Source organism: Anopheles cruzii, chromosome 3 (assembly GCF_943734635.1).
Source record: "Anopheles cruzii chromosome 3, idAnoCruzAS_RS32_06, whole genome shotgun sequence".
Classification (NCBI taxonomy): Eukaryota; Metazoa; Arthropoda; class Insecta; order Diptera; family Culicidae; genus Anopheles; species Anopheles cruzii.
In genome coordinates, this window is record NC_069145.1 from 51,645,772 (window position 1) to 51,673,505 (window position 27,734).

The following is a 27,734-nucleotide window of genomic DNA, read 5'->3' on the forward strand; positions in this document are numbered from 1 at the left end:
TAAGCAATATTTTGACTGAAACATTGGGTTTCAGAAAACTGTTTGCAAAATGGGTGCCGCATTCGCTAAAAATGGAACAATGCACCCGTTCACAAGAGCATTTTGAAAATGGCAACAATCCATGAATTTAAGTTCGAATTGTTGGAGTATCCACCGTATTCACCAGATTTGGCCCCTAGCGACTTCCATCTGTTTTCAAACCCAAAAAAAATCATGCGTGAAATGCATTTTTCATCAAATGATGACGCCATAACAGCTGCGAAGGGGAATTTTGAAGCCCTTCCAGTTTTTCACTTCAGAGATGGAATTTATAAATTGGAGTCTCGTTGGAACAAGTGTATTGATGTTCATGAAGGCCATACTGAATAAGAAAAGTGTATTTCAAACCATAAACATGTGTTTTTTTGTATCGTGGCAAGGAACTTATTGAATAGCCTAGTATTATAGTTCGAAGGAAGAGAACGTTCACAAAGCATCACAGAAAGTCCCTTTTTCGGTTTATGTTTCGGCCACCCCACTTGCCATTCTGCTGCGTAATGCATTCTGGCGCATCGATAGTACGCATCGGAACTAGCGCCCTGGTTTCAGCCTCACACAAGCGAAATCCAAAGAAATGTGTTCGGAAACTAAACTATTCGCAGGCACTATAATCGAACAATCTATTTCTGTTTCTGCTTTTCGTCACGATGGCGGAACGTGAAATGTTTTGCACAAAATTGACACATCCTATTACATACACACCCTCCGTCGTTGCCCACAGCCTGTTCATATAGAACGGTGTTCATGTACCCGACCTATGGCCGGGTAGAAAAGAGTCTCGTCCCGGGAAACCGGGACCTAATTCTCTCTCTCTCTCTTTCTATTTCTTTCTTTTTCCCTCTTTCTCTGTGTTTCTTTCCTTCACGCTCTCTCGATTGGCACTCACACTAGCACAATCAGTGTTGAACGTTTGATTGGCGCTGTGTAAGGCAACATTTCCAGATTGCACACTACGACTACATTAACAACGTAGAACTGAAATGAGATGATATGTCAAGAGTCGGTCTGTAGTAGTGAAAGAACTGTGTATCGTCTCTTATAATCCTGGATTGTAAGGAAGCCTTTAAGGCGCGCAAGTTTCTCAGGGGTAATGAAGCAACGCAAAACCCGCTGTTCGCCGCGTAGAGAACTTTTCCATGAGTTTGATACTTCCTCAGACAAGAAAGTTCACACGCTGTACCTGCACTTCCTGGCGCTCAGTCATAAACAATCATATTTTGCTTACGCTCTACGCGGTTTTGTAGGGTTTTTTTGCCAATCATACAGTATTAAACACGAAAATTATTAGACGGTTCCTTTGGAGAGTTCTCTGTAATGTTGCAAATGACAACAAATATTCATTAGGGGGAGGGATGAATCGTTGAATGTACCGTTCGAGGTTGTCAAGTAAGCGGAATGTTCTAGTATACGTTCTGTTGTGGGTTAAGTAACAGAATAATGTTAAAGGACCTTTTATATTGTGTGATGACACTTTGTTCTGTTCCTATAAATAGGTAAAGGGTATGTAAGAGTTCTTTACAACTTTGTTTTACTGCAGATTTTCTCGCGGCAATTGCTCAGTTATGCAGAGGCACACTTCCAAAGAACCTGCAGTTGTTAATGATGGATGTTTATTTTGCGGCAGAGTCCAAGAGCAGAGTCCAGCTGCAGCTTTTCGACACAGTTTTGCTTCGCATAGTATTTTGACTTGATGTTGGTCAAAATATCTGCTCAAAAGCGAGCGTTCACCACATCCTAGATTTCGATTCCTTTCGCATTTCTTTTCTGCCGCGTGTACATAAATGTGGTTCCAATGAGCTGTATTATTTACTTGCTGATCTAATGCCTCTTTCACTTCCTTCAGACCTTCCCGCTCTCTTTGCCGAAGAGAATGGAATTTAATAGATGCGGGCAAAGCTTCTGCTAGCTGTCTAACGAGCATTCTCTGGGGGGTTCCGGTTCCGGAAACCTGTCGCTTTTCTCCTATCGCTTGCTGTGCTACACGCAGTTCGTTCTTTGGCTTTGGCTCGTAAATGCCAGAAGTGCACTTCCGTTCTAAGTCTCTGTGGTGCGTTTTCTGCCATTTTGATTATCTTCCTGGTGCGCAAAAACGGGAATTAAAAGCCATGTAAAAATGATGCTCAACGTACCAAATTAACGACTGGGTATATAACACGCATATGCCAGCTCCATTCTCGCTTAAAAAATGTACAATTGTTTGCCGTTAGTTGGTTGTGAATGTCTGCTTTCATAGCTGACTGATTTTCAACGGAACACGGGACACTCTTTGATAGTGTAATTAGTAGATGTGCTGGTCATTCTATACTAAATAACGTTTTTCAATCAATTCGACCCGGTCTAAAAAATAAAGATTAAAAAAAAGTTTTTTAACTTTGTTAAAAATAAACCTGGGCTAGACAATTTACTGCATTTTTGTGAATTCTTGTATTCTCTTAAGCCCTTGTGTGGCTTTTTCAGCAACATCACAACCAGGATGCAGCGTAAATATTGGCTTGTATCTCTCGTCTCAGTTCTAAATGTCTCTAGGGCGACGACATGGTTGCAACGCACGTGTGAATGCACGCTTGCTCGGTGTCTTGGGCGGAGGATGACCGATAATAAGGGTTTGTGTAATGGTATTTGCTATATAATAAGAGCCAAAGGTGCTCTCCTGTTCACCCTGCTAACTCATACAGTTCTAGTGCGCGCACTCCTTGGTGCCTTCAAGCTCTCCGTTCGGTTACTGACTGACGTCAACTTTCATTTTGGTTGTTTTCGCTCAATTTTGGGAGATCCGGGTGGAATAACAACGAACGCGAAGAAGCTGCGTCGTCACTGCGCAGGACCAGTGACCCCACCGAGCACTAATACACACCCATGCAGGGGGTGTTGAAAAAGGCACCGTTTCCCGGAGAATGTGGCACTTTCATAGTAATCCTATCAGCTGTGCACTTTCGGAACCTCGCCACATACACCTACAGTGCTGGTGTTCTGAGCTGGGTGCGATACGAAGGCAAACACACAGATAAACGTTTATGGACTCACACATACCCTCAAAATAGAGAAGGGCTTTAGGATGGAGTTTTAAGGGCCTCGAAGTTTTGTCCCGGTATTGGAGTGACTTATGTGTCCCCCTTGAGGGACTCGCTATTACAAAATGAAGGGGGGGAGGGAGCATGGATCTGGGTGGCTCACAGGCGGGCTGTCATCCGGCCGCACGCTTCTACCAGGGAGCTAGCTGTCATAAGGTGAAGGGAGGGTGTTGTCTCGGCGTTACACATGCGCAGTCAGTGCTACGAATTTGGGCTACTATTTCCATCCATCAAACACGAGACTAGATCCACCGATTAGTAGCTACAAAGATAGTAAAGCAAAGGAAAGGATTTTCGGAAACCCAGTTATAGGCCCTGTATAGTCGATTCCCGTCCGACCATAGGAGTGATAACTTTTACCGACAAGAAATCCGTCTTACTTCACATGCGGAAATTATATGAACCTCTCCGATGTCTGCAACTTTGTGCAATTGTTTGCTTCTTGCGTAACTGTTGCCTTGCGTTTCTACGGACTTTTTAGAAGCAAAACTCTTATCAATAAACAAGTCTCATTTTTACATCTCTAAACATCTTTTCTGGTATTTGGAAGAACATTGATTAGAACAATTGCTTCTCGAGGGCATGGATTCTTGTGGTGTCCCTACCTCATCACAACTCACCCAAAGCTGTCGCGCCATTTATGGTAGCAAATACTTGATAGGGCTGCAAAGAGAAATACCGAGTACTTCGTCGGTTCGATGAAAGTACTGAATGGAGACGCCCAGTACCTCGTTCGCTGATGATGATTCATTCTCTGGGCAAACGATAAGAATCGGGCATCGCAAAACATCTAAGGTCAGAAAATAAAGTTCATGAAATATCCTCCCTAGACTTTTGGTGGACCGCACTCCGTAGACCGTTTTGGTCCGCCTAAGAACCCTGTCCTTCGGTGCATCTCTATTACTCATGAATCAAGTGATTTATGGCAGAAACAGGCACGAAGCAATATCGTACGGTTGGAATTTATTTATATTAGGTGTGCAAAATAATTTGTTCGGTTTTACAATGGATGGCATTACTCACTAAATGTTACACTTTCTTTTTATGAACTATTTTTTTGATAGCTACTATCATTACGTATCTAACGCAGTATAGTTTTTTAACCTTTGGAACATGTCGAGTTTTGTTCCTGATAAAGTGTTTTTACGGGTAAAGACTTCTTCATTAGTTCAATATGAAGAAAACTGCTACCGAAAGTCAACAAATTTTAATGGAAGTTTATGGTGAACTTGCTCTTTCTGACAGAAACTGTCGGATGTGGTTTGCATCGTTAAAAAGTGGTAATTTTGGCCTGCATTTTGGCCAAGAGCGACCTGAACAGTCAAAAAAGGTTGATGATGAAGAATTGGTAGCATTGCCCGATCCAAATGCATGTCAGATGCAAAAAGAACTTGCAGGAATGTTCGTAGTTGACCACACGACAGTTTCCTATCGCCTGAGTGCCGGGGGAATTATTAGAAAAATGTCTTATTGGGTTCCTCATGAATTGAAAGAAAGAGACATTGAAAGAGGGAAAACCATTTGCGAATTTCTACTTGCGTGGCTGAAAAGAAAGCGGTTCTTGTACCGAATCGGCACTTGTGATGAAAAGTGCAGCTATTACAAGAATCCTAAACGCAAAAAGCCCTGGATACAGCTTGGTTAACCAGGTCCAAAGCGAAATATTCATTACGCAACGGTTATGCTGTGCATATGGTGGGATATGAAAGATGTGGTGTACTTTGAGCTTTTAAACCCTAATGAAGTTATTGATGGACAATCCCATCGACAACATTTAGTGCATTTGAAGTAAATTTTGCCCCTAAAACGACCAGAATGGGATAAAAAACATAATAAACTGATTTTTCAACAAGACTCGACGCTCGACCACACATCGCAAAAACGGTCTCGAAAATGTCGGATGGGAACTGTATTCACCAGATATTGCTTCTTGGGACTACTATTTGTTACGCTACATGAGTAACGAGTTGGCAGCACAGCGGTGCATTTCTTATGAATGTATTGTATTTCTTATGAATGTATGTATGGTAATGAATTGCTTGTATTGAAAAATGGGTCTCTGAGTGGATCGCTCCTAAAGATGATCGACATCGAGAAGAGCTTGACACAGAATCGAGTAACTACCTATAAGGTGGGAGAGAGTAGTAGCTAACGACGGATAACACTTTCATCAAGGTAGTCATACGTTTTATTGTTGTAATTAGGTTACAAATGTTGAATGAAAACCGAACTAATTATTTGCAGACCTAATACGATATTTAAAATGCCCCCAATATACATTTTTGTTAAATGTATTATTCTAAACCCTATTACAGCAACTTTGCCACTTCGACTGTGTTTTACTGACAGTTTTATTCTTTTGCTTAGTAGTTTCATTTAGTTACATGAATTTATCAGCGTGCAAACTAACATAAATCTGAGAGGGCTAATTGCAAGCTAACAACGGACTTTTTGAAAATTAAAATTTACGCTTAATTATCGTTTTAAATACTAAATTTCTTGAATTGTTAAAATACAGCGCCGCCTATTTCTTGTAGCGTCTTGTTTCTTCCCGTGGGGGGCGCAGCAATATCTAGTGATTCCGCTCGAAAGTGTGCCGCGTTAAAGTGCTGACTGTGCGCTGTTTGTGTGTGTTTTTTTCGCGTGTTAGTGTTCATGGTATGACGGTGAAAGATTGTGTGTGTCAACAGTATTGTTTGAAGTCAAACTTTTCGCAGTTCACATCTTCGTACATGGTATCACACGTCGTCTCAGCGGGTCTCTCGTCTAGTCTCTGATAACTTGGCAAACAAACCAGCGACAATCGGTACAGCTCCCAACAGACACGTTTCACCCACAAACCCCGGTGTGTTTCTATTGCGTTCAAACACTTACGCAGCGGACCAAACTGCCTTTTTTGTTTTTCACTGTTTTCACTCTATCCTATTTTGTTTTTTTGTGTGCGTGTATATTATTTGTTTGTTTTCAAGCGACCTTCACACCTATTGCGCCACAGATGCATTTCATGCTGGAATTACTGGAACCAACACCGGCTCAGTGCTTCCAATTCAAACGCTAACGTATGTTATGTGGTGAACACTTTTGTGAAGGCGTTTTGTTTGAGTTTACTTTTGTGTTAAGTTGGTGTTGTTTATTTGTCTTCGTTTCAATAAATTTACTTTTAAGTTACTTCCGAAGCGAGCGTTTTCTTAATCAGTATCAATTATAGTTTTTATTTTTCTCTTTTTTTCTCCAACAACAGATATGGCAGAGTCCAAAGTGTCAAAATTTTCACTTCCCCGGCCTTCCATCGCACCACCACTATATCCAATCCGGTCCCATCGTCACTGCCATCCTCGTCGTGGTCCCTTTCGACGTCATTGGGCGAGAAAGGTCGTCCCGTTGGCGAGCCCGTTTCGAAAGGGTGCCTTGTTGCGACCCATGCTCTGTTGGGGCAAACTGCTTCGAGCAGTCCGCGGCGGTTGACCCATGACGATGTACAAAGCGAGGCACCGACGACGGAATCAGATACAGCAACGCCACCATCAATCCACCATGTACCAAAACTAGCAAATGATTCTATGGACGATGAGTGTTGAAGAACGTAATGCACTTCAACGAGAAGAGCAGAAGAGCGGCATGTGTGCTACAATCGCATTTGTGGACATCATATCTGCCTCTAGAGCACACAGATCCCGCCACATGATCGAGGATTACCTGCTGACCACACAGTATCATGAGCCCTCACCCGACCAGCCATCCACTTCATCACCTGGTGAAGCTGAAGTTGTAATTATTGGCCCGAAAATTCCCTTGAATATCAAACACCACCGATCACAGGTGCCTGAAGTAAGTGTAGGCAAAACCAAACATTGCAGGAAACCAAAGGATACATTACAATGTAGCGAATCGGTTTTCGCAGTACGGAGCTTTACAAAAACTACTAAATCGCACCCAAGAAGGCCAGTAGAAGACGGCGGTTCCAGTAATTCTGAAGAAAGGTGTTACAATCCCAGCAGGAAAAGTCTTGATAGAATGGATACCTTCTGCAAGGATACAGACAATGTTGACTGTCATCATTTTCACACACAACCTCCGGAATTCGATATTGATTCGCTTGACGAAGCGGACATTGGACAGCACTGTAGGGCACGAAGTTCTTCCGGAAATGAGAACGATCCAATCGCCCACAGCCACTTATTTCGCAGCCATCGACGTCGTAGTAGTCGTGCTAGTGCCACTGAAAGTTCGAGCACTGGACGGAACGAAAGTTCAGTATATCGCAGCTCTAATTGGTCAAACTATCACAGCGGATGCCACCGATGCCGCCACAACCAGAATCGATCAAGACTGCCGCCAGCTTCTCCGTTTTCGCCGCTCTCCCCGATGTGTTCTGTTGTGTCCCCATCCTCGTTGAAATTTAGCGAGAGCCGTGTGTGTACTTGGCATTCGTTTCTTCAGTTCTTCCCGTCCTGTGTTCGGCGGCACCTCTTACGGTCGACAACCACCTATCAACCCCACCAGTCAACCTGGCATATAGGGTCCGGTACTAAAACGGCACCTTACCTGTAGTGAAAAATGGCAAATTTACGTACTTCAAGATGGCATATCATATCCGCGAACGATTCCTCTGTTGGGTCCTTCTGTGTGCTATTTTGGTTCGTTGGTTGATGGGTTGACTGGTTATATACAAAAAACATTGTTTTTTGTTACTGTAGACAATAAGGCAATTATCGTGTGAAAATAAACCATTCGAAATGCGTTGTGTTGGGTTTTTATTTTATATAAAGGGTGTTACGGCCGAAAATTGGCATCAAACAATCCTGTACACCTCCCATTTTAAAGATGGTTTTGTGTAGTATCATGAATATTGTTCGATTTTGACATTTGCCTTTCATTTGTGGAAAAGGCGTCGAAACAAGAGGAGCAACGTATCAAGATCTGGCACCGTCAGCGCGAAAATCCGAACTACGCCCACACCAAGTTAGCGAAATGTTGAATGTGGCTAAATCAACTGTCACCAATGTATTCAAAGTATTCCGAGAACGTTTGACGATAGTCAGAAAGACTGGATCAGGTGGAAGTCGGAACCAGGAAACCGCGAAAACGACGAAACGAGTGGTCAGTTGTTTCTAGCGGAATCCCAAACTCTCCGTCCTAGATGTCGCAAACAGGCTGAAAGTACCGTCTACAACCGTGCAATGAGCTAAGAAACGTGATGGTCTGGCGATCTACAAGAAAGTAGTGATTCCAAGTCGTGACGACAAGCAAAACATGTCGGCCAGAAAACGATCGCGGAATTTGTGCATAGAGATGTTGACGAAATGTTCTGCGTTGTGCCGGGTGATGAAATCTACGTCAAGGCAGACTTTAAACAACTTCCTGGACAGGAGTACTATACGGCAACTGGAAGAGGAAAGATGGCAGAGATTTGCAAGAACATAAAGCTGTCGAAATTCGCAAAGAAATATCTCGTATGGCAGGTTATCTGTTCCTATGGTTTAAAAAGTGGCATTTTCATCGCGATCGGGACCATCAATCAGGAAATATATGTCCGAGAGTGCCTAAATAAACGTCTGTTACCTTTCCTAAAAACAGAAACGTTCCGTACTGTTTTGTCCGGATTTAGCATCTTGTCATTATGGGGAAAAGGCCATGGAGTGGTTTGCCACGAACAACGTCCAGGTGGTGCCCAAAGACATGAACACCCCCCAACACGCCAGAGCTCCGCCCAATCGAAAAATATTGGGCCATCATCAAGCGGAACCTCAAAAAGACTCGTAAAACAGTTGTCAGTGAGATGGAATTCAAAGCAAACTGGCGTTATGCAGCAAAGAGAATGGTGCAAGAGTTGATGAAAGGAGTTAAACAAAAAGTCCGGCAATTCGCATTCCTTAAGACGGACGGTTGAATGATGTTTTTTTACATATTCTGTATAAAATGAGCTTTCAAACGAAACATTTTTTATGTTTTAGGATTTACACATTTTTTTGTTTGACCAATTTTCGTCCGTAACACCCTTTACTTATTTCAAACGTTTTTAACTTATTGTTATTATTGTTATCAGTAATGTTGGTTACCTGTGATATTATACGAGTTTTTAAATTGCTAGTGGAAAGGATTTGTTCTGAAGGGCGACACACAGTGTTTATACCAGAGCGCTGGCAAGAATTTCTTAACTAATGAGTAAAATTGCACGATCTCTAACTGCAATTACTGCACTAACCAGTGGTTGTTGTAATCGAATAGCTTTGTATTCTTTCCAATGATTATCCAATTGTAATTTCTAATGGACTTCATCGATAAATTGACCATGAAAACAATGAGTCTTTATCTCGTCAAATTTTTCGGCAATCTCGGTGTTTTTGTCAATATCTCTACCTTATCGAAATGGTCAACATTCGAATTAATTTTACCGTAAAACAACGTTGAATGTTGGACGATTTGAAAACAACTCTTTCACGCTTCAGCCTGAAAGGATGATGTACCGACAAGCCATAGAACAAATAAAATACCATCAGCAGGAGATTAGATGTCGGTCCACCGCTGTAAATTCAGTCAGTGTATACGGCCTCATACGTTTACTGAATTGATTATGTAGCATCTGACCAGTGAGGTTTTGAAAAGGTGTTGACGACATCAAAGCTGACACTAAATATAATATCACGAAGAAACCAACTGTCAATCGGGGTCTTTTTCTATGGCGCACATGATGAATTTCTGCTAAGATCATTGTTTTACAAAATGTGATTCGGAAAGTTTGCGATGAATTCACTAATTTCCCCTATTTTCCTCTGTTGCATCTTCTTCCCTCACCGGTAACCGGTGTGTCCTGCTGCGCAAATCGGTGCAAATAGATCGAACCATCCGCTCAATCATCCGAGACTGTCATCTGGCGGCGGCGGCGGCGGAACTAGCAGCAGCGGTGGCAGTTGGTACGGCTGCAACAGTAGCACCACCGTCGCAGGCAGCAACGAAAGCCCCTCGTCGCAGTCATCGAGCAACACCGGAGCGGCGGCGGCAGATTCGGCGACCGGATCAACGGTTACACCATCGTCCGCTGGCGCGCCACACAACGGTGGCGGCGGCGTGGTCCGGTCAGCGGTTGGGTACGGCTGCTCGGTAGCACCATTCGACAGTGGACACTCCAACCTTGGTCTGAACCACAGCAGCAGCAACAACAACAGCAGCATCGGCAGCAACAACTACGATGGATACGGAGTGAAGAAGAAACTGCAGCAATCGTTCGGTCCGATTCACCGGTCCGGTGCCGAGTCGGAGTCGACCGGTGAACTGCCGTCGTCCTACCACCACAGCAATCACCTCTATCAGCTTCACCAAAACCATCAACACCACCACGGCAACAACAGCACCGGCAACAACTATCAGCAACAGTACGCACGGTCCCATCATCAGCATCATAACCGCCACACATCGCCGTCGCACGGTGGCCACTATCACCCACAGCCGCTGCCGTCGTCACATCATCCGCACCACTACCCGCACTCGGTGCTGCCCGATGGTGGGCCCGCGTCGATCGCATCCGCATCAACCGCAGGCGCCACCGTCGTGAGCGAACGCCTACCGAACCATCACAGCGCGCAGCAGTACCACTACGGCAAAAGTCATCACAGCCACCACCGTAGCTCGGTCTCCCGATCGCGGTCCCGGTCGCCCGCCAGTTCGTCCTGCTCGTCGACGCCCAGCAACGGCAGTGCGACGGTCGATCAACCTGGCGGCACGACGTCGGCGGTGGGTCGCGGTGGAGCGTCGTCGGTGGTTGGTTTGTTGCCTTCCTCGTATGGGCGCGATGCTCCGCACGGCCCCTCAACAACGCCAATAGTTTCCCGTACCCTGTTGCAGTCGGTCATTTCGACGGCCGCCGCCGCAGCAGCAGCAGCAGCAACAGCAGCAACAGCAACAACATCATCGTCGACGACGCTCAGGGGCAACAGCAACAACAACGGCGGCACCACGAACAACAGCACCAGCGGCGGTCACGCTAATAATGCAGCTAACGGTTCAGGCCAACAAAGTAGTAGCAGCAGCAGCAGCAGCAGCAGCAGCAGTAGCAGCAGCAGCAGCAGCAGCAGCAGCAGCGGCGGAAGCAGTAGCAGCATTAACAACGGTGGCTGTAGTACTGTCAACAGCAACCCAGGCGTTGGTGTCGGTGCCATCGGCGGCAGCAGCAGTACGACGACGACGACGACGACGGGTAGTGCCGCCGGTGCGGGTGGAGCTGCTGGAGGCGGCATTGGCGGCAGCGGAAGCGCATCCGCCGCTGCTGGTCTCAGTAACGGCGGCGGCAGCAGCAGCAGCGGTGCAGCAACAGCAGCAGCAGTAGTGATCAACTGCCACTCGGACGACCATCGGCCGCTGGCGATCTGTGTGCGGAATCTGCCGGCCCGGTCCTCCGACACCTCGCTCAAGGATGGGCTGTTCCACGAGTACAAGAAGCACGGCAAGGTGACGTGGGTGAAGGTGGTGGGCCAGAGCACCGACCGGTACGCGCTCGTGTGCTTCAAGAAGCCGGAGGATGTCGACAAGGCGCTGGAGGTGTCGCACGATAAGCTGTTCTTCGGCTGCAAGATAGAGGTGGCCCCGTACGAGGGCTACTACGACGTGGAGGACAACGAGTTCCGGCCGTACGAGGCGGAGCTGGACGAGTACCACCCGAAGGCGACGCGCACGCTGTTCGTCGGCAACCTCGAGAAGGACATTACCGGGAGTGAGTTGCGCCGGCACTTCGAGTGCTTCGGCGAGATCATTGAGATAGACATTAAGAAGCAGGGCGCTAGTGCGTACGCGTTCTGCCAATATTCGGACATCGTGAGTGTAGTGAAAGCGATGCGCAAGATGGACGGTGAGCACCTGGGCAGCAACCGGGTGAAGCTCGGGTTCGGCAAGTCGATGCCCACGAACTGCGTCTGGATCGACGGGGTCGGGGAGGGCGTCAGCGAGCACTACCTGGCGGCCCAGTTTAACCACTTCGGCCCGGTCTCGCAGGTGACGGTCGACCGCGAGCGCAAGCTGGCGCTCATCTACTACGAGCAGGTGCAGCAGGCGCAGGCCGCGGTCAAGGAGATGCGCGGCGTGATGCTGCGCGGCCGCAAGCTGCAGGTGGACTTTGCGTCCCGCGAGTGTCAGGAAGCGTTCTTCGACAAGCTCGAAAAGCAACAGCAGCAGCAGCAGCAATTGTCCGCCGCGAGTATGGCGGGTTCGGCGACGGTTCCCCCGCCGCCGTCCGCTGCTGCTCCTCCGGGGTCCGGGGCATCATTCGGATCACCCCGGTTCGGTGGCGGCGCCGGAACCGGAGGAGAATCCGGTAACGCTGCTGCTGCTAGTGGTAGTGCCGTTAGTGTTAGTGTACCCTCCACCACCGCACCTCCCTCGTCCTCATCGACGAATCGGAATCGAACTTTGGGGGGCAGTGCATCGTTCAGTCGCCCCGGAAATCCGCTCAGTGCTATGGGAGGAGCGTTGGGTATGGTGTTGGGTGGCGCAGGGATCGGGGTCAGTGGAACAGGAAACGGTGGCAGTGGTGGTGGTGCGACCAGTGGTAGTGGTTCGCCACGCGTCGATCCGTTATCAGTCACCGGAGCTGGTGGCAGTTCACGGGGGGGCGCGAATAGTGGTTCCGGTGCCGGTGCCGGGAGTGCGACGTCCCGATCGAGGATCGTGCGCTATTCGAGCGACGATTACTACTCGGAGGGTGCAACGAGTGGCGGTGGTGGTGGTGTGAGTAGTGATCGGAGGTTTCGAAGCTACGACGAGTACAGTCAAGGTTCGGCCGCCAGCTCGTCGCACGAGGACGAACGGTACGACCATGAGACGTCTACCGGCGGCAGCAACAAGCTGTCCGATCGGCTGGCTCCTACCGTCCCGTCCGAATCGTCGCCAGTCGGCGCTTCCAACCCACAGTCTGGTAACGGACACTCGACCTCGGCGATTCAGTCGCGCCTGACTGGCGGCGATGTCGATCATCCGCCATCGGCAACAACGACGACCCCGGGCAGCAGTTTACGGAAGCGGAGCGACAAAGGCTCAGGTAGATGCTCGGGTCGCTTTGGTAGGACCACCAGCAGCACAATGAACGGATCGACTTCTAACGCTTTGTCTTTCACAGGTGGACAGGATAGCAACAATATTCGCTACCTTCAGAAGGAGCGTGTACATATACTAGAACAGCTCGAGGAGTGCCCGTCCAGTGGCGATGAGCTGGTGAGCCCAAAGAAGCGTATCAAATACAACTCGGACGGCCATCATCACCATTACCATCAGCAGCAGCAGCAGCAGCAACCGCAGCAGCAGCAAGGGAGTGATCCCGATCACAGCCTCCACCGGCACCACTATCATCATCATCCGCCGCCGCATCATCACCAAGCGAACGACGTGGGCGCGAGTGGGCGATCGCGCGATCCTTCGCCGGCACCAAGTGTCTCGGCAGGGGGCGGTGGTGCGGCCGGTGGCGTCGGTGGAAGCAGTGCAACGACTACCGGCGGCGGCGTCAACAGCAATATGCACCACCATTACAACAGCAACAGTAGCGGCCACCATCATCCGCACCACCACCATCACCATCATCATCACAATAGCAACAACAGTAGCGACAGTGGAGGACATGGGAGTGGTATGTTGGGAGCAATACTGTTTAGTAGCGTCAGTGGCATTCAGTCATCGTCGTCCGCGCTCACCCACCGCAAATCGATGGAGGTTCGCCGGCTCTCGGAGTGTAACCTGCTGCAGGCGAAGCAACAGTCGCTGGCTACTAGCAGCGGCGGTTCATCATTGGCCAGCAACAACAACAACCGCCGACCGTCCATCGAGATCACGTCGTTGCGCGATCTGCGGCACTCGAGCGGCAGCAGTGGCGGTGCAGCAGCCACCGGCAACGGCAGCAGTAACAGTGCCGGCGGGTCCCATTCGGCGGTGGAAGGAAGTGCAAACAGCAACCATTCCGCGCACTACACGCACCACCTGAGCAAGCGGCGAAAAGTGATCTCTAGCGAAGGAGGAGGCCAGAGTCTGCTGACGGCTAGTGGCGCTGCCGGGGCGAGTACGGTGAGCGCGGCGGGAGGCCCCGCTGCTGGAGGCAGCACCGGAGGTGGGTTGTCATCGTCTAACGAGCATCACCATTCGTCGCGCGGCCGTGGCCACCAACTACACTCGCTTCATTCGCACGAAGCCAGCGGAGGCGAAAGTGCGGACGGTTCCCGGCCCGGGACGCCGCTGTGCGATGAGCGACCCGAGAATTTGCTGCTCCCGAGCGAACCGCGCCGAATACCGACGGGTCGATCGTACAATCAGGAACCGCTCGTACTGCCGTTGCCACGCTTTGCGATACAAGTGTTTGCCCAAAATCGACTCAATGCGTTGCAGCAGCAGCAGCAGCAGCAGCAGAGTGCATCGGGATCGCCGACGACGACGGTGACTTTGGCGTCCTCGTCGGCTGTGGATCGCCATTCGACGGCTGCAGGCACTGCGGCGACTTCGTCGGCACAGCAAAACCTTTCTTCGCTCACGTCGAACTCTAGTCTCCCGGGCCACACTAGCAGCGGCAGCAGCAGCAGCAGCAGCAGCAGCAGTAGCTGTAGCAGCAGCAACAGCAGCACCAGTGGCAGTCGCGCCCTTTCTAGCCCACCACCACCAACTTCGGCACCGGCACCGGCAACGTCCTCCTCGTCGTCGTCGAAACTAACGCTCTACATACCTTCACCTGCAGTGCCAGTCAGTGGAGGGTCCGCTGCTGCTGCCCACCAGGCGTTAGAAGCGCGGGGGAGCGAAGCGGTACCGGCCAGCCCTCCGCCTCGAGCTCCGTCCGTCAGCTCTACATCGAGCGACTCGAGCGACCTTGGGTTCGGTCCCTCGGTATCGCCCTCGCTAGAGGAACGCATCAAGACCCTGGACGAGATGTACGAACGGTGGTCGGGCAGCAGCCAGGCGGCGGCCGTTGGTCGGTTGGGCGTAAGCACCCCGGGAGCCGCCACTCCTGTTGCCGGCGGCGGTACAGGTGGTGGAACCAGCAACTCCAGTGATCACTTTCTGCCCACCGATCGGCATCAGCAGCAGCACTACCAGCATCATCCGCATGGTGGTGGCAGTGCGACGGCCGTGGCCAGCAAGGGCAGCTACGTGAACAGTAACCACCACTCGCTTCATGGGCATCACTCTCAGCATCATCATCAACAGCAGCAACAACAACCACAACAGCAGACGTCACAGCGTCTGCAGCACTTCAACAATCACCTCGCTGGCGGCGTGGAGAGCAACGTCCTTCATCATCATCACCACCACCATCACCAAGGCAGTCGCCAAGCTTCACCGTCGTCCGGCGGCACCACCCCTTCGTCATCGTTTCGCAACAAACTGCTCGATCTCGACGTACACGAGGTGCCGCCCTCGGACATCGTCAAATCAGTGCTCTCGAAGAAGTCCATCTTCGATGAGGATCTCAAGCGGTTGGAAAACATTGGCGACAAGTATGAGCCGCGTGATTTTGCCAACTACTCGAAAGCCGCCAGCTCCACGCTGGTCGTCGCAACCGGTGCGGCTCCCGTGCCCCCCGGGTGCAGCAGCAGTAGCATAGTAGCGTTAACTACACCATCCCTTAACTCCGCCACACAATCGCCGGTCCATTTGGCCAACAAAGCCACGGTTCAGTCTCCGGCCAGCAGCAGCAGCAGCAGTGGAGGCAGCCTGCCGGTTCCACTGTTGCCGGTGATAACGACGGTGGCCACCACCGGTACAGTGGTGGCGGCTGCGGCCGCTGCAACCGCTTCCACTGCGAGCATACAGCGCGTCGGCAGCAGCGCCTCTGTTTCTCCGCTAAACAGTCCCCAACCTTACAACAGTCCGAACCCTTCGGTCAAGTCCGGTTTGCAGTACCCGTTCCCCAGTCACCCAACGTCGGTGGCGTCCGGGGCAAAAGCGACGTCGCCCTCCATTATTGCTGCCACTGTAGCTGGTGCCAGCGACACCACATCAACGGCGACGACGACGGCAGCAGCAGTCGATGCGTCGTCTCCAACAACCAGCAGTAATACTGCTACTACTAGTAGCAGCAGCAACCACACCGTACCAACGACTTCCGCTCAGTCGTTCCCGTCCGTTAATAGTAGTAATAGTAATAATAGTACGCATAGCATTAATACGAATAGTGCTGTGACAGCGGTATGCAGTGCTACTACTACTGCATCGACAATACTACCCTCGACTGTTGCTGCTGCTGCTACTGCTGGTGGTGGTGGCGGTGGCGGGATCGCTGCTCCTACTACTACTATCGCTGGCGGCTCGTTGACGTCGTCTTCATCGTCAACATCCGTCACGCCGACGCCGCCGTCAATCAGTAAACCAAAGACCAATGTTTTAAATAAAAGTATTAGTTTAACGGAAAAAACAAGTACAAAACCTAGCGGTAACAACAGTAATAATTTAATCAACAATAGTAATAGTAAAACTGCTGGTGGTAGCAGCAGCCACAGCAACAGCATCGGCACCAGCAGCAGCAGCAACAACAATAGTAGTTCTTCTAGTGTCAATCACCTACCGTCTTCATCAGCTTCTATCGGTGCTGCTGTGCCGCCGCCGACAACAAGCAGTGGTGGCGAAGCCCTGACTCCCAAGCTGCTGTCTGCGCCCGTCGCTACAACGGCAAACAGTGTGGTTGTGAAGAATGCCTCGGGCACGATGGCGAAGACCTTAGAGGCACCGTCACCCGGCAGTACAAATGTGGGAACCTTGAAGAGCGTCGGAAAGACGAGTGCCGATGAGCAGCCCGCTCAGCCCCATTCCGCTGCTGGTGAGGCTGCGAAAGAAGAACCAACTACCGGCGGCAAGTCCGGCAATAGTTGCAGCAGCAGCAGCAGCAGCAGCAAACATCATAAAGATCGTCGGAAACTGTCAACGGCCTCATCCTCGTCGTCGTCCAGTTTTGTGTCCTCGCCGGTCGGCGGTGGGCCACAAAGTGGTAACCCGATGGCCGTGGCTGAAGAGGCGGAGCGTGAGGAGGTAGCGAAGCCATCGTCTGGAAAGCATGCCACCAAGTCGAGTAAATCGACGGGCAGTAGTTCCTCGTCGCATCACCACCATCGTGATGCGAGCGATGGTGGAAGCCATCATCATCGCAGCAGTCACCACAGCAGCAGCAGCAGCCACCGTCACCATAGCGACAGTGTCAGCAGCAACAGTAGCAATGGCAGCAGCAACAGTGGAAGTGGCTTGAAGACCGTCTACAAAGACGCCGAGCGGAATCACGTTTCGGCGAGTGGTGAAGGAACGATCGGGAGCGGGTGTCGGGGCGATGAGTTTGACCGCTTGAAACAGGATGCAGCAGCAGCAGCAGCGGGATCGAATGCCAACAACAGTGCAGCGCCGTCCAGTTCGAAGCGCAAAGACAAAACCGAACGAGATGATCGTCATAGCAACGACGACGATCATCGTCACCGGAAGAAGGACGATGGAGCGACGAGCGAACAGCAGCAGCGGGCAACGTCGAATCATGCGTCCGATCGTGAAAAAGATCGCAACACGGCGTCGGATCGAGGGAAAGAGCAGCGACAACAGCAGCGTGATGAGCAGCACTCGGCGATGAGCACTAAGAGTGTGGCGAATGATTCGGACCATGCAAAAGACGCGAAGGGAGCGCATCATAACGCCAGCGATGAGTTCCCGCCGGCGGTGCTGCACCATCAGCATCAACCGCAGCAGCACCATCATCCGCACCACCGGGACAAGGAACGTCGGGATCGAGTCAACTCGACCGGTAGCGGGTCACCGGTAAGAAGCTCAAAGCGCCGCCTCAGTTCACAGGACAGCAACGAGTCGACGCTGGAAGATGCGGCGGCCACACTGAAAAAGGTGCGTTCGTCGGGCCAGGAAGCTGCAACGGCGGGCGGCGGCCCGGTTGCTGGCAATGGCTCGAAAATCAACGAACGGCGTGATTCGGGCAAAGAAAGCGGCCGAAAGGACACCAGCAAACACCATCACAAAAGCAACAGCAACAGTAGCAGCAGCTGTGGTCACAACAACCATCGGTCCAGTGACAAACTTCCATCGTCGTCCTCCGGCTCGAAATCCACCTCAGGGTCGGCGTCGATCGTCAACAGCACCTCGGTGGAGAAAGGTGCTTCGGCAAAGTACCACACGGACAATTACACGGACACCAACCACAAGCAGCAGCAAACGGCGGCAGCGGCGGCTCAACAGCAGTACCTCCTCGAAGAGCGTCGCAAGGAGATCGTGTTTTCGAGCGAAAATCATCCGACGGAAGCCGATCGAAGCTCCGGTGTTCCGACGAGTGGTGGTACAGCCCACCAACACCACCATCACAAGCACAAGGAGCGGTACCATGAGAAGCACCAGAAGTCCAAGAAGAGCCGCGAGTCTTCGCGGGACAAGGAAAACGCACAGACGGCAGCCAACTTTCCCGTCGACGCCAGCAGTTACGCGGAGAATCGTTCGACCAGCGACGAGGAGGAACAGAACCGACGGATACGGTACAAGAAGGAGCGCAAGGAGCTGCAGGAGTTTGCGAAGCAACGATTTCACCACGGTTCGGCGCCGGCTGGAAGCGGCGGATGCGGCACTACCGGTGCCCTCGTAACCGATTACAACAAAGCGCCCACCACCAGCAGCGGCGGCGGCGGCGGCAGCAGTCTGGGAGGAGTGAAGCTGCCCGGTGCTGGTGGCGGACGAGAGCGCACCCGTTCCTCGCAGCCCGTCAGCCGTGCCGAATCGTCCGCCGAGGACGGAGGAATGGTGTACGTGGGGGTGAAAAAGTGTCGCTCAAACAGCAGCCGAGGGCGCGGGACAACCAACACCGGCTCCGAGACGGACGATTCGGACGAGCCGACGAAGAAGCACTCGATCTTCGACATTCCCGACGATGGGCCCAACATTTCCATGTACGACAAGGTGAAGGCCCGGTCCTGCAAGAACATGCAGAAGCAGGAGGAAGAGAAAAAGATCAAAGCCAAGTTCTCGCAGCTCAAGCAGTGCCGGGCGAAGCGGGAAGAGGGCAAGAATCGGTCCAAGAGCTGGGGCGAAGACGGTGAGGATGATTCCGATTCGGACGCCATGCACTCGGACGTGACCATCGTCAGTGGCAGTGGCCACAAGTACCACCACAACCACCATAAGGAGCACAACAAGAGCGGAATGGTGACGACGACGACGACCGACGACGACGGGGACGATCACGGCCCCGGTCATCCGGCGACGCCACGGCACGGGCGTCGAAGAAGTCACCCGAAGGGTTCGTCGTTAGCTTCGGATTCGGAGGAAGAGGCTGCCGGCGGCGGCAGTGGCGATGGCCAGAGTCAGCATCATCACCACCACGGTCGACACGACGGTTATCAGCAGCAGCAGCAGCAGAAACAGCACCGGGTACTGTTCAATCGGGACCGATTGAACGATCTGTGTGATGACGAGAGCAGCGAAGGTGGCGGTGCAAGGGAACAGCGGCGTACCGGCCATCGGCACCAGGACAAGCTGAACTGTCGACGTAGCGGTGCCTCCATGAGCGGCGAGGAGAAGCGAGCGGCCCGCAAGATGTCCCGCTCGACGCGCATCCAATCGGACACGGAAACCGACGACGAATCGGTGGCAAGGGGCGAAACGCGGGTCAAGAAGCCGCATCAACAGCCTTCTGCCGAAGGAACCAGGATATCGGACGCGGAATTCGATCGCATCAACGACAAGATCGGGCGAATGTTTGCTGAACCGACGGCGGCCGAGGCGACTGGCGGACAGCCTGGATTGCTGGATTCGGTTAAGATCAAAAAGGAAGTCAAAAGTGAAGACGATGAAGCCATGGCATCAGCAGCGGTGCAAGAGGACAGGAAACCAACGACCCTAAAAACGGTGCCGGACGGTTCGCTTGCCGAGCCGAAGGTGCCGTCGTTCGCCCTGATCGCAAGCGACATCTCCGATGACGATGTGGTGAAGACGGTGATCAAATCGGAACATCTTCCCAAACCAACAGCCACCGGCGCCGGTCTCAGCGTGGTGGCCACAGCAACGGTAAAGCTGGAACCAGCGTCCGATCCGGTGGCGTACAAATCGTCCGGCTACAAAGAGCAACGGAGTCGGGTCGATCATCTCGGGGACAGTGGTGAACCGACCACCACCAAGCTGGAGCCGTCCGGTGGTGGTCATTCCGATTCGAAAAAGAAGCATAAACGGAAACAGAAACGCAACAAATCGCTGGAAGGCGCTGCCACGGCGGCTAGCAACTACGAGCTGGTGGCGGCGTCGGAGAAGGATGGCGTGGTAGCGATCCCGTTGGCGTCGATGCCCGTCGAAGGTGCCAGTAGCGGCGATGCTCCATCCGTCGTGCCGGCTACGATCTCACAAACCGTGCCCTGCAATCCGGTGCCGGCTGCGGTACACAGCATCAGCAGCACGTCGGGCGGAGCCGCAGCAGCGTCGTACGAGGAGACGAAGCCGAAATCAGTGACCGACGACCATCACCCGCCAGCTTCTTCGTCGTCTTCGTCGTCGTACAATCGGAAGAAACACAGCGGCAAGAAGGATAAGCGGCGTGATCGGTCGAAGGAGGAGTACGAAAAGTCTTCCTCGTCCAACAACAGCAGCAGTCGGTCGAAGAAACCGAAAAATCGGTACAAAGATGGCAGCATTGGCACCGCCGCCGGTGGCACCAACAACGGTGGCGGTGGCAGCAGCAGCGTCAACAGCAAGTTCCTCGACATGGAGCTGTTTGGGCCGATCTCGGACGAAGACGAATCCCAGCACTCTTCCGTGGAGACCGAAGTATCCAGCATCAGTGGCGGTGGCGGCGGCGGCGGCGGCAGGGCGAAGCAGCAAGGTTCGCTGGAATCGATGGATGATCATCACCACCCGAAGATGGAAGAGATGGCGACGGTGGGCGATGGGTTGTCGAGGAAGTCGAGATCATCCATCGATCAGTCGGACGGCGGCGGCCTGATGAAGGGAGGATCTTTTCCGTCGAAATCCGTCGCTTCCGTCAACCACTCGTTGACCGATACGGCGGCGAAGGGAATAACGCCCGCCAAGGCGGCCGTGAGTGGTGGCGCGCACGCAACCAGCGAACATCACCAGCTGTACGCGGGCGTGGTCAGCCAGGAACCGTCCGTACCGATCGGCACGAGTGGCGATCTGACGGAGAAGGAGCGCACGAAGGACGAATCTTCGTCGTCGTCGTCACGCAAACGCAAAGAGCGGAAGCGGCGCGATCGGGAGAAGCTGCGAGCCTCGATGGCGCTGGCCCTGAAGGAGGACGAAAACAGCGTCGATCTGGATGAGGCGGGCCGTGCGCTCGAGGCGCAGCTAATGAGCGATACCGACCAGAAGGGAGACGAGGTATCGCCGGTGCCTTCGACCATCGCAAGCGGCGGCGCCTCCACCGGGTCGCTTCTCAGCGGCAAACGGACGTCGGTGGATATGCTCGACCTGTTCCGGTACACCGACGGCGATGATAGCCTGGAAACGGCAACCACTCCGACGGCGTACGCGAGCGAAAAACGAAGCGGCGAACCAACCACTTCCGCTGCCGACCACAACCGAAAGGAGAAGAAAAAGAAGAAGAAGCGCGGCAAGGAGGACAAACATAAGCACTACCATGGCACCCCAAGCGCAACGGACAACAGCCCGGCCCTTCTGTCAAGTGCTGCACCCGCGCCAACTTCTTTGTCCACTGCCTCTTCGGCAGGTGTCGGAAGCGAGGTGAAAAGTGGTCAACAGCAACCACCGACCACGACGCCAGTGACGCCGTCGATCAATAAGCTGTCGCTGGACATCATATCGGCCCAGCAGGAAGATTCGAAGCACAGCCTCAGTAAACCGTCGCCGAGTTTGCCGTGCCTGCTGGACGAAAGTCCGCCTCCGTCGAACAAACAGCAACTGACGGCACAGACCAACGCAGTCCCATCCGTGGAAAGCTCCCCTCCATCGCCCACCGCAACCGTGAACCGTGAACTAACCTGCTCGACACCGACCTACGAGTTTGGCGATGTTAATAGCATCAGCCCGGAGGACGCACCGATCACCACCACGAAGGGCAAGCGAAAGTCGGACAAACTGATTCCCGGCTTCGGGCTCGAGCTGGACGAGCAGATCCACGAGAAAGCGGTCCTGTCCATTTCCGGAGAGTTTGGCAAGGATCTCCAGGAACTACAGGCGCCATCGTCCAAATCGAAGCCCATCGACCCGAGCCACCATCAGCAACAGCAGCAGCAGCAGTTGTTGAAGGAAAAGATCGACGAAGCGGCAAAGGGCCTGGGCGGCCTCGAGGAGAAGTCGCGCGTAGTGATTTCACAGGAGGAAACGGAGGACGCGGTCGCGGCGCTGTTGGGCGAAAGTTTCGGCACTTCCAACACGCCCGACTTTTCCGACATGATGTACAGCGATGCGGCCGAGGAGGAGCAGCTGTCGGCCAAACTGCAGCACGAAGAATCGCCACAGATCCCGGAAGAGGACGATGAGGAGATGAAGAAGGCGATCATGAGCCTAAACGCCGAGGAGCTGGACATTAAGGCGGACACACCGCAGTCCGAGCACGATCTGCAGATCGACACGGACACGGACGATGCCAACGACGACGAGCAGCTGCCCAGCAATCTGCTGCGGTTCGACAATCCACCCAAGACACCCGACGTCGATCTAAGCCAAATCGGTAAGCCGCTCGCCACGACGGGTGACTCGAAACTCGAGACGAGTCCTTTGACGCCGACACAGCTCGGCACAACACCGTTGGGTGGATCGTCCGGCAAAAAGGACAGTTCAAGACAGGAATTACCCAACACGCCCGGTAAACACGTCATGCCGCTGCCGAGCGAGGAGCCGAACGAAGGAAAATCTGCGGCCACGGTGAAAAAGCAAGCCAGCAATCCGACGGACGGTGATCAGCACCCGGTCGTCGGGGGTCATAAGATCGGCACCACCGCAACATCAGCGATTCTCAAAGAGCAACTACGTGCCACAACTGCAACGACAACACTGACGACGACGACGACGACGGCGGCCACGGTTGCCGCGATTACAATCGCTTACCCTTCGGGGGCCGTAAAAGCGCCCAGTCCTTCGTCAAATGTCGCAGCAAGACTAGCGGTCCCCCCATCGCAACAACAGACATCGGGCACCATCCGACACTCGGCGTACCTGGGACAAGCCCCACCGACGATCACGATCCCGGAACAGCAGCCGATCATCTACCATCATCACCAGCACCACTCTACCCAGTCGGAGACGAACCCGGTGCAGTCATCCCGTGGGCTTGGTCTTCAGTCACCCAAAATGCAAATGGCTTCACCGTTCGCTCGGACGTCCTCACCCAACACGGCGCTACGTACAGCAGCAGCGGGAACAGCCGGCAGCAACCGCCAATCACCGCAACTCAGCCCGGTATTCCTGCCGCAACAGGCGGCCGGAGGAGCAAGTCCACAAACTACGCCAGCAACGCCAACAACCGCTTCACCCTCGACGATGATCATTCACCCAAGCGGACACCATCACGTGGTGATGCATTCACCGAAGCATAGTGGCCAAACGACCACGACCACAGCAGCATCGGGGCTTAGCCAACAACCTCCTTACCAACACCTGCAAGCCATTGGTGGATCGCGAATATCGGCAGTGAAATCACCTTCCACTACTGCCGTGTTGTCATCGAAGATCAACGAAGGATCGACAATTAAGACCGTTTCGTATGGTCCCGGAGGATCCGGTCCGGTGACCCGAATCGTTACGCAGACGACACCGACAACTGTCGGAGCATCGTCGTTAGCCTCGGCGCAGGAATCGGTTTCGTCCAAAGCGCTCAACATCGCGACCAGCGTCTCGTCAACTCCGACGAGTGTTGTGAAAACGATTCCAACAACGGTCCCGGCAGTTCCGTCATCATCATCGACACCGACATTGCTGAAGGCAAGCACGACCACCGCCAACCTAGCGCACCAGTCGAACCTGTCCGTCACGACGGTTGTGTACGCAGCGAACGCGACTCCGGCCACGGCCAACAACACGCTGCCGAAACAATCGACGGTGATGACAACACAGGCGCAACCAACGGTTGTCTGTGCCTCGGTTATAACCAAGCCAAGTGACGTCGGAAACCAATCTGGCAATCTGGTGCTGGCGAACGCACCCAAAGGCAAACCGGAAGGTAAACTGTCGGCCAGTGCTCCTGTAAATAATACCATTTCGACGATCATGTCCAACCCGAACCATCAACCCTCGTCGTACGTTCCGAAACAGTCAGCGAATGTGGAGCTGGTGGTAGCCAAGCCTCCTTCTGTGGCGGATGACGTGACGGCGACGAGACCGACCGCCCTGGGCAAAGAACAGCTGCCCGCAGACATCGACACGGGCAACCGTAACAAAGTGGACCAGGAGCCCGACTCGAAGGAGGACAGTGACTGTTGGTCGACGAAGGAGATCAACATTGATTCCGTGATCAAGAAGGTGGACGCGCTCTGCTCCGAGGATGAGTCGGTTACGGCGCAGCCACCATCATCTTTGGCACCCGCTGCCGATCCGTCGATTGACAAGGAAGCGTCAACGATTGAAATGGTCGCCAAGGGTGGTGGAGATCGTGCAGATCAGGACTCAAAGGACCACCAAGCCGCCAGGAACCAATCCGGTGCGGAAGAACAAAAGCATCGCACGGTGACCGACGGTATTGCTGAGGACGAAGAAACGGACGAACTGACAGCCAGCAGCGGCAGCGAGTTGCTGGAACACGTTGGCGCTGGTAGCGGTCGTGGTAAACGAGGCACGGGCGTTGGCGGTGGGCGACGTGGTGGTGGCCGTAAGTTATCCGAAAGCAGCCATCCAACGGTAAACGATAAACCCGGCGAACCTACGAACGCGACGCTGCTGGACTCCGTGACAGGGATTCAAACGCGCACGCGCGGAGGAAAAGCCGCAGGGTCAGGGGCCAAAAGGGGCCGTGGAGCCCGAGGTGGTACTGCTGCTGGCGCTGGTCGTGGTAGTGCTGTAACGGTTGGAGGCGGCGGAGGTCTAATCAGTGGCCAACCGTTGCCTATCCCATCCGGAATGCAGCAGCAGCTATCTTCGACGGTACCATCCGCGGCGGCGGCAGCAGGAGCAGGAGCAGGAACCGCCAAACCTAGGCTAGGAATGAACGTCGGTTCGTCCGATGTCTACGAGTTCCACGATGACTCGGGTGAGGATGTGTCCAACGCGGATAAGTTGCAGTCGGCCGATGGTGGTCCCCGTCCACGGCTGATACTGACGATCAAAAATCAGTCGTCTGCCATGACCACGGCCCCCGCTTCCGTTCTGTCCAATGTTGCTCCCATAACGGCCATCGCAACGGCGAGCTCCACTAACTTGACCGCCGTCGTGAGCACTGTTTCGACCGTTGCGACGAGTTCTACCGATTCCAACAACCTGTCGACCGTTGTTTCAATGCCAATACCAGCAACCACTTCATCGCAGCAGCAACAGCAACCGACGATTGGAAGCGACCCCCTGGTGGTTCTATCTTCATCCGGCAACCACCAGCTGCTGGATGCTGGTGGAAAGGAAGAAACGACACTGCTCGCGAACGTACATACTGCGGCAGTTTCGGCCGCGGCTGCCGCTGCATCTGCGGCCGCAAACACCCGGAAGTCGCGTCGATTGCTGGAGAAAGATTTCCGCAGCACCGTCGATGACATCATCGAGGACGTCATCCGCAACGGACCATCGCCCAAAGTGTGCTCCGGCTCCGGTATGGCTCCGGTGGTTGCTCAACAGCAGCAGCAGCAACACCACCAGCAAATGTCAACGGTTGTCCAACAAAATTCTGGTCTCAGTTTCACGACGACCGTTCAGTCGACGCAACAATCGACGATAGTGGCGATGAACCAAGCGGATACTGGAAGCGGAGCGTTGCTTCAGCAAGTGGTTTCGGCGGGCAACGGCGCAAACACCGAGCAACAACAGCATGGAGGTCAACCGGCGCGGCGCACAACCAGACAGAATGCAACCACGTTGAACGGTACGTTTCGTCGACTGCTTGTAGAAATCTTGATATTTCTTTATTTTTATATTTGAGATCGGGAGATATATAAGGCTGGCTAAAAAATAATGCATTAGTTTTGGGTGAGATTCAAAACATTATTTAAGATACTTCCGTTGGTCCGATTTACGTCAAATATGTAACGTTTTGTTGGAAAATTTGTTGTCTTTTCAAAGATAGTCTTATCATGCCTCTTTTGTGAAAGACTTAGTTGTTATTGATGAAAAACGGGAGCAATCCATTTTCACAATCCTTTTTTGATCTCAGCTTTTCATCACTCAGGAAATTTTGTAATGCGCAAAAAAGGTGTCAATCGCTTAGTGCAAGGTCCGGACTATACTGTGGATGCATTAAAACATCCCAAACAAACACCCGGACTTTCTGGTGAGTCACTAAAGACGTGCGTGACATTTCGTTTTCTTGATGGAACACAACACCTCTTCTGTTGGCCGATTCTGGTCGTTTGTGGTCAATTGTTAGCTTCAAACCGTGCATTTATTGGTAGTAGAGATCTGAATTTATTGTTTAGCCACACGGAAGCGACTCATAATAAACGATTCCTTTCAAGTCCCACCATATATCCAGTAGAACTTTCCTAGCCGTTATTTCTGGTTTGGCCACAGGATAAGCTGCTTCACCACGCTTAGACCACGACCGATTTCACACAATATTGTCGTAAGTGACCCATTTCTCATCTCTAGTACCCATCCGTTTAAGAAATGGTTCGATTTCATTCTGTTGGGCCAAAACTGTGCAGATGGCCATCATTTTTTTTTATGTAAATAGGATGGCGCCCAAACATCGAACTTCTTTGTGAATCCAGCTTTGCGCAAATGGCTTTAAGCTGTTCGGTGATTGATCTTTAGCTCCTGGCCGATGCTCTGATTACTAACATGCCGATCTACTTTGATTATTTCTGTGATTTTATCGACATTTTTGATGACGTGTCTGCCTAGGCTTTAACATCAAAAATAACTTAAACGTGTGAACGAAACCAAAATTTCACCCCGCTAGCTGTTAGAGTATCGGCACCATGAACACCATGCGAAATTTCAGTGGCCTATCTTGAGGTTTCGCCTTTATCGGACAAAAAAAGTAAAATGTACTGAATTTTCTCCGCGTTGACCTCCATTTGCAGAGCCCAGCCCGTGCAAAATCCATTTATCCGTGGTTGGTTTATCTCTGCCACGCATTCACTGTCTTTGTTGTAGACCACGAGCTGGTGCAGTGAATGTTGGATTAGAGGAATGACCTATTCATCTATTACTTTTCTCCTGTACTGCTTTTGCTTCGTGGTATTTCCCTCACGGTATTCACTTCCTCTTCTTTTTCTCTTAATTCCCTCTCCTGTACTGCTTTTGCCTCGTGGTATTTCCCTCACGGTATTCACTTCCTCTTCTTTTTCTCTTAATTCCCTCACCATTCATTCACCGGCTTTGTCGATTACCGTTTACAGGTGCGGTGTAATGGTGGATTTCCGGGACGACTGCAATAATTCGGGCGTTTGTTTGTCCCCAATTGTTTTCTCTCGCTCATTGACTTTGTACGATCCTATTCTGTCTTTCCTTGGTTCAAATGTCTAATTACTGTTTTTCTCTGACCCTGTTGGCCGTCATGTTCCTTCTCTCGCTCTTCATCTTTTT

At 52.3% G+C, this 27,734-nt stretch overlaps 1 protein-coding gene across 1 annotated transcript in view; it reads left to right on the forward strand.

Moving 5' to 3' along the window:
* LOC128270565 (protein split ends) overlaps positions 1-27,734 on the forward strand; it is a 77,925-nt gene that overhangs the window by 36,878 nt on the left and 13,313 nt on the right. The window contains exons 3-5 of the mRNA XM_053007976.1: positions 9,947-10,951; positions 11,045-12,573; positions 12,616-26,070. Coding sequence (XP_052863936.1) covers positions 9,947-10,951; positions 11,045-12,573; positions 12,616-26,070 — 15,989 coding nt within the window. The remainder of the gene's footprint in view (positions 1-9,946; positions 10,952-11,044; positions 12,574-12,615; positions 26,071-27,734) is intronic.